Source organism: Labrus mixtus, chromosome 13 (genome assembly GCF_963584025.1).
Source record: "Labrus mixtus chromosome 13, fLabMix1.1, whole genome shotgun sequence".
In the NCBI taxonomy this organism is placed as follows: Eukaryota; Metazoa; Chordata; class Actinopteri; order Labriformes; family Labridae; genus Labrus; species Labrus mixtus.
The window spans coordinates 20997826-21005990 of NC_083624.1; the positions used below are offsets into that span (position 1 = coordinate 20997826).

The 8165-nt window shown below is 40.6% G+C and overlaps 1 protein-coding gene across 1 annotated transcript; it reads right to left on the reverse strand.

Moving 5' to 3' along the window:
* Positions 1–782: 782 nt before the first annotated feature.
* LOC132986541 (olfactory receptor 6N2-like) lies at positions 783–1969 on the reverse strand. Its single transcript, XM_061052993.1, has one exon. The coding sequence runs from the start codon at positions 1919–1921 to the stop codon at positions 974–976; it is 948 nt and encodes a 315-aa protein (XP_060908976.1). The 5' UTR covers positions 1922–1969; the 3' UTR covers positions 783–973.
* Positions 1970–8165: the final 6196 nt, after the last annotated feature.

Consider the following 8165-nt stretch of genomic DNA (forward strand, 5'->3'; position numbering starts at 1 on the left):
ACAAGTAAATTCCGCTGAGCGAAGCTGCACTGGACAAAAGCACTGTTGCCTAGGGTTGTTCTGTTATGGCAAATATCTTAATCTTGATTATTGTGATTGATATTGACATGACAATTACTGATTGGTTCTACAACATCTGAATCGCATGCTATACTTTAACTTAAACCTTCCTAACATTTTAACATTCTGAACACTTGGACAAACAAGATATAAAAAAAAATATGTTTTTAAAAAAAGTGAATAAATACAAAATAATAACATGATAATAAATAAATACAAATAAATTAACTCGGTTTTACACTCACTGATTTTCAGGTAGTCGTGATGTACTCTTGCGGCCAACCTATAACAAACATTTTGAAACATTTACAACACGTAACAAAATCTATGAACAAAACAAGTGCAATGCCTGACTTATATTTTTTGTTCACACAGAAACCTTATAAGTTGACCAACTTCAGCCTTAGACTTGTCACACAGCAAATAACTAGATACCAAACTAAATCAAAATATATGTGGTAAAAAAAAATGTCAAAGGCATTGACACCGTTAATATTTACTTTATTATATTTTTTTATAAGGAGTGTTATAGAAAGCAGATTGATTAAAGTTTTGTAAGATAAGATTTTTGACACACAGTTACAAACAACTTTATCTTTGAATATATTATCGAAACAAGGTATTCACCCTTTGGATCAACCATTCATAAAATATGATCTGACATGAAGCCATGTAAATGTTACATTTTAAGCTTTAGAGAAGGTGTTCAGAGATATAAAATATTTTTGATTTCCCGATTCAGAATACCTCCAAGCATTAAACTATGTACATCACATTTTGACATTAGTGTCATAGCATTCTGATGTATGAATAATAAAGTATAAAAGATGGTTTTAGAAACAGTTTACTTACTTTTTACTTTGACCACATACAAGTACAGTATTTATGTCTAGACATGCACCAATTTACTATATCACATCTTAAGCCTAAATTTACAATTTTGACTTGCCATCATATACAAAGTTGTCATCCTACATCGAATTTTAGTAAGGATTAGTCCATAAATGATGGGGTTGATAATAGGAGGTATCATGAGAAACTGTATAGCCATAAAGTTCCTTACACTTTGGGGCACAGATGCTGATCCAAGTCTAGTGTAGATAACGTCAAAGAGTAAAGCAGCTGTAACGTTAAACAAACACAATAAGTGTGGCACACATGTTTGTAGAAACTTTTTCCTGCCCTCTTTGGACTTCAAAGCTGCTTTTACCAAATTAACATATGTACACACAATGAACAGAACATGAGCACAATAAAAGACAATAATAATCAATCCCACTATGTTGTTTGTTGTTGTGGTACTACAAGCAAGTTTAACAATTGACCAGTTCTCACAATATAGTTTCTGTATGCGGGAGCCACATAATTTAAGTCTGGATGTAAAACTTAAAACTATCACCTCACAAAGGATAGGAACAATCCAGGACACACTAATGAGGATAGCAAGTCTTTGCACAGACATTATCAAGTGATACTCTAGTGGTCGACATATAGCCACATATCTGTCATAAGCCATAAGAGCTAAAATAGAGAAATCAATTGTTGCATAGGTGTATATCACAAAGACTTGCAAAAAACATCCAAAATATGATATTTCATGAACATCAGACAGCAAATCATGTGTAAATTTAGGATAAAAGCCTGCAGTACCATACAGTCCATTGACACACAGGTTACACAGAAAAATGTACATAGGTTCATGTAGGTTTTGATCCAAGACTATGGTCAAAATCAGAGCCACATTTACCACCAGAATTGCACCATAACATAGCGAAGTGAGAGAGAAAAGTAATCCTCTATAGTTGGTTGTGGCACTGAAGCCAGTAAGTGTAAAAATAACAATGCTGGATGTATTAGTCATGTTTTGCTAATTCTTCATAAGAAAAGTGTGAAAATGTTAAATACTAAGAACGGATAGATGCAGTGAAAAGGTTAACATGTTCATTGTAAGATAGAAGTATGTCCCATTTATGTAGCCCAGTGTAGGTTGGCTAATGTGTTTGCGTTGCATATAACTCAGTTGGGGATTTATATCTGACAAAGACTCCCTTTCCACAACAGCAGTTGCATCACAGCTGAGTAAATCAAGGAAAAAAATCAGTGTACCCTGGTATAATGGTAGAAATCTTCTGTATTGAAACAACAGATTTCAGTGATGTATACATTAGATGAACAACAGATATTAATAAGTACAATAATCAAGAGAAAAGGCTTTATAAGATTCTTGGAATATAACACATCTCATTATAATGTTAACATGGTTTTATGAATTAAGGCCTACTACATATGCTTGGATACCCCTTAAGTCAAAGAGTTGATCAATCAATCAATCTATCAACCAATCAATTTTTATCTGTATACACTACAAAAAAAGCAGGTCTAGCCCTCACTCTTCATTATATTATTCACAAAGATCCAAGAGCCCATGAGCACAGCACTTGGCAACATTTAGCAAAGTAGCAGTGGCAAGGAAAACTGAAAGAAACCTCAAGCAGAAACAGACTCATGTTGAAGTGCCATCTGCCGCAAATGTGTGTGGTCGAGAGGGGAAAGAGAAATTGACTTTGTGATGTGCATTGCATATCACTCATGTGAGTTATATTTTCAACAATAGATACCTGTCCATGACAAAGTTGCATATAGCTTTAGTCTTGTCTTGCTCTGCTTCTCTTGACAATCTGTGAATCCTAAGGTAAGTCCAGTTTAAACTTAAAATGTCAGGGTGAAGGTTGTATCTATGGTTGGAAGATATTTTCCACCTTTTCAGTGAGATATATCAATCCTTGATTTAAACAAAATACTTAGAGAATGATCCCATATAAAATTGTAATATTTTGGCAGGTCTTTCCATAAGTGCCGGCTGTTGGCCTAACAGCCAAAAGCTGCTTTTTTTTTTACCAGTGGATTTGATTAAATCCATAAGAACATGTCAAAATGCAGGTCTCTGTACATGTAACAATGCATCTCCACATTGTATATTTACTACTTTTTCTAAATTAAATAGATTGATGTTTTTCTTACTAATTAAATCCCCTTTCTGTTAATTAAAATAGCCCTCAACTTCAAATTTAAAATCAAAGTAACTACCTTTAGCTTCATTTAGGTTTGAGGTTTTCTGCCATTTATTAAGGAAGGTAAAGACTTTTGTCTAATGCGGAAGAAATTAAAGAAGAAATTAAAATGTTTACAAAAACAAAAAAACTTAATTGGTCTGATTGGCTCATGCCTCGATTGGCACACACTGTACGCGGGTGAATTTTTTGATAATTCACACGTTTAGATTTTTTGAAGGATAACTGTTACTCACAACAATGTGCATAGTTGACCTGATGTAATGGTGTGTCAAGAAGCTTAAAACTCGCCTCAGCCGCAGCTCTTAGCCTCTCGTTAGGTTGTTAGGTAGCTTTTCCAGCATGGCAACAGCCATCAACAGGCTTCCAAAGCCTCCTGCAGTAACAGATGGGTGATAACACTCAGGCTTTGTCCATTTATCTGTGATATACGTGTCTTAAAATTGTCGACTCACTCACCTACTGTCCCCTAAAAAGCTCTCCTCATTATAAAACACGATGCTATGTTATCACATCCATAACTTAGGTTAGCTAGCGAGCGTTTAACACCTGAATGAAGGAAATCTATTAAATGTGGCTGGTGCTAAAGAATGTATAACTTTTTATTTTACACATTTACACAATTTAATGGGTTGATGCTCTACAAAAAACTTCAGCAACGCGCTGTTCCCTGTTGCTTCCCTTTCTGTGTCTGTGCAGACCTGCTGGTTCAATCATGACTTTTGGATTAAGCCAGCTGTAGAGAGATGGAGGGGGTGGTATTTTAAGGTATGCAGTATGGCAGTGATCATCAACTGGCGACCCACACCCCCCACAGCTCCCCATCCCCAATCACTGGTGGCAATTCAAAAAACCCTCTCACCTCAATAACCCACCCGAATATACTTGCTGAGGGCCATCACAAATTATATGGACGTTTTGACACCATAGACACAACACAGGAGTGCGAGGAACTTCTTAGAGACATTCCTCTGCAAGAGACAACTGCACCCTTTTCAGTGTTGGATGTACAGTGTCAGCTAAGGTGCTGTAAACCAGGAAAAGCTGCTGGGCCGGATGGGATCCAAGCACGGATGCTAAGGGACTGTGCCATGGAGCTCGATCCTGTCTTTCACTCCCTATTCTCGGAATCCTTCAGAACAGCCACAGTACCGTCATTATGGAAGACATCAACCATCATTCCGGTCCCTAAGAATCCCCGCCCCTCAGAGCTCAATCATTTCCGACCTGTTGCATTCACCTCAATCATCGTGAAATGCCTGGAGAAACTGGTTTTAAGTTCCATCCTTCCAGCTGTCAGATCCGGCTGGACCCCTACCAGTTTGCCTACCGGTCCAGGAGGGGGACTGAGGACGCTGTGGCAGGCCTTCTTCACTCCATCCTCCAGCACCTTGAACCTCCACGCAATTTCATTCGGATCCTGTTCGACTTCAGTTCTGTCTTTAACACCATACAGATGACAGATGATCAGGAAACTCCAACAACTTAATGTCCCACCACTTCTCAGCTACTTGGTTTACAGCTTTCTCACCAACAGATCACAAGCCGTCAGAGTTGGCTCCGCGAAATCTTCCACCATCACCACCAACGTTGGAGCCCCCCAGGGATGTGTGCTCGGTGCCTTCCTGTACACACTCTATACCAACCACTGCACCAGCCCCTTAACAGTTACCACATACTTCAAATACTCGGACGATAGCAACAACCGATAGTAACAACCAAGATGGCGCTGCTCTGCTGCCGACATGGAGGTGGGCTCTTGCTGCACGTCGTTTGTTTGTTTATATCGTTCCCGTTTACTATCTGTCAACAATGGACCATAAGCTCACTACTACGGTTGAATGGGAGGAGTGCTCTGAACTGTATGTGGTATGCATGTGTTGGGGTTGTATCAAGTCAACTTTGGTTATATTCTTTAATAATTATTTCTAATTATTAATAATATAAATAAAATATCATCAAACTATGTTTAATCTCGTTTTGGGGCACCACCCTGTACTCAGGGAAATATAACCAAAATATCACTCAAATCAGTCTCAAATTAGTTATTTAATTACTAATATTATTAATAATTAATAACTATATTTAATAAATTGAAGGCGTGAAATCCGTACACAAAGCCTTCGCACCCAGCTTATATCACAATGTAAATACACCAGTAATCACAAACAACTGCTCTCTTAAATTATAACAGAATTTATTTAAACAAAGCAACATCAATCCAAAATCAATGAACTTAATCAAACAAATAACTATTATAAACTAATCTAAGCAAACAAACATTATCAAGCACACCTTGTGAATGAGGTGTAAATGTGTGTGTGTGTGTGTGTGTGTGTGTGTGTGTGTGTAGGAGAGAGAGAGAGAGAGAGAGAGAGAGAGAAAACAAGATGGTGGAGAGAGACAATGCACCATGTGACTTCGTCACATGTGGACAAAATGGTGGACAACAAAAGAAGCCGTGTGGCTGCCTTTTGAAATAGTTTGAGCTGTGTCTGTGTGTGTGTGTGTGTAGGAGAGAGAGAGATAGAGAGAGAGAGAGAGAGAGAGAGGCGTGACTTCGTCACATGTGGACAAAATGGTGGACAACAAAAGAAGCCGTGTGGCTGCCTTTTGAAATAGTTTGAGGTCTCTGAGCTGAGTTCAGTAACTGTTACTTAAACACCAGAAAGCCAGTGGCCGGACTTTGATTCAACGGCGGGTACACTGGTCTTTCTGATTGTGAAAGCCGTTGACTGAAGGTAAACTAGCATAGCATTACATACATAGGTGAACACAGTAGTTCATCACAATAAAACAAATGCAGCAGCTTACAAATGATAATAAAGAGAATGTGACGTATCGTCAACAATGATGCATAATTATCAGTGGTTATAAGAGAAACATAACTATTTCTGAAACTATTTCTGCCCAGACCAAAGCTCTTACTTGGGGTAACTCCTGGTGATCGTTGCAAAGCTGGTTAGATCGTCACTCTGTTCAATGTTGAATCATCAGATTCAGGCAGGGTTCCTTCGTGGCAGATGTAGGAGGAGGGTAGCGGGATTCAGATCTTCGACCAGAGCGCTGCTCTATAGGGTCTTCTGGTTGCAGGAGCCGAGTTCTTTATGTGTCCTTGTGGATTCAGGGATCAGTGGGCTTCCTTCAGCGCTCCTGTCCAGTTGCGTTCAATGACGTCTTATGAAAAATCAAAGGAAAGAAACTCTTCTTTTTGCTCGAACCTGATAGCATCTGATTGCGCCCAAAACTCAAAAAAATATGCCATGGAAGTAATCAGCTGAATCCTCTGATGCTTGAATTCAGCATGTGAAGAGCTACCTATACTGAGCTAGGAGATCAGCTCTGGAGTTTAACCTATGTAAGCCAAGAGGAGGAAAGGCTTTGTCTCGAATGTTGGAGTCCATCTTGTTGGAGAGGGTATCCTCTCGTGTCGGCAGACCACACTTGAAGAGAAGGAAGCAATGCCTGGTGATTGCTTTTAAAGACTGGAGCTGCCTGTGGGTTTACCTCAGGTTCCGGTCCCCCCTTTACGTCACACGTAGGTGTGAAGTACCGCAGGGGATTCTGGGATAAAGAGTCCTTTTAGGCCTCTTTGTGATCTCAGTAAATAACTCAAAGGCACAGACTGTCCTAAGCCTGCGTGGCCCACAGTCTTTAGGGCAAATAGGGCCAACAGTCCATGTGTTAGGAGACAAACGTTCAAATAGTTAGTGAGCAACAGTCCATACGTTTTGAGAGGCATTCGGTCTGGGCAGACACTGAGGCAAAGTCTGGGCAGACTGTCTAATTATGGCTAAAGCTAGGCATAAAACATAACCAGGCATTAGCAAAGCTTTGCCACTCAAGGTGCATTCTGTAACAAAACAAATGAAACAAACAGACAAGAGGAGGAGAGAAAGAGAAGAGTATCAGGTGTAGATTTGTGGGCTAACTCCTAGCCTGGGCAGGAGTAAGTCCGTGGGATGGTGTATGTGGCATGTAGGTGTGTAAATATACATGTACATTATGTGTCTCCCTACCAATGTCAAAACACAAAACAGGGACTAGGAAACATTCATGTCGGTAAAGTGACATTGTTGTGTTTCCAGAATGGAGGCTATACCCCCACTCCTATGTGGAGTCAGAATCGGGTTCTCTGTAAGCGAGTGAGGCCCCCTGACCTACCACCTCTTTCATGCGCTCCAACTCCCTGGCAGAACTGTCAGAACTTGCTTCCTTAGGGAGCTCGTAGGAACTCCGGTTATACCTACCCTTCTGTCTCAGGCTACGGCCATCCCGAGAGTTCCGTTCGGATCTCATAGTGATCAGTTCTCCAGGCTGGAACCTACTCTGTGGTTGAGTCCCACGTTCACCCCCCTGGCTCTGTTCTCTATTCTGCCAGTGATGTGGTCGCTTGTTGCCCTCACGTGTCACGTGACGTAAGCGTGTCTGCCAAACCACCTGTGCGAATCTCTTGATCTCTTTCATACTAAGCTGATGTGTACGACTATGCAGGGTGACATCTGACCGCACGCAGCCATGCAGATTGTGCATGAAGATGGACTTGAAAGTTTGGTTCTCTTCCAAACCTGGAGCCTCACGTCCCTGGAAATATGCAGATCTTAGGCGCCAGTAATAATCTTTGGGGGCCTCGTGCTTCTGGTGCAGGACACTGAAAGCACTAAGAAGGGCAGATGCAGGGTCAATGTAGGTGGAGTATTCCTGGCGCAAAGCATTGCAGAGCGCAGAGTACTGGTATCTGATCTCAGGCTGAAGGGTAGTTGTGAAGTTACGGACACTCTTGGAAGTTGTCTTCCAGATCAGCCTGAGTTTTTCTCTTGTGGATGCATCAGGTACATCACTGAGACACAGGTTAATCGCTCTGAGGTAATCATCGATGCAGTGGTCTGAGTTATCTGGGTCAAACCGCTCTACATCCTGTGCCATAGATTCAATGAGCCTTATGCACATTCTTTGATCTCTGGGTGGACAGGAGCCATCAGATTCATCTGATGTTTCAGAACTTCTCAGCTGTGGACCCTGCGATGGGAACCT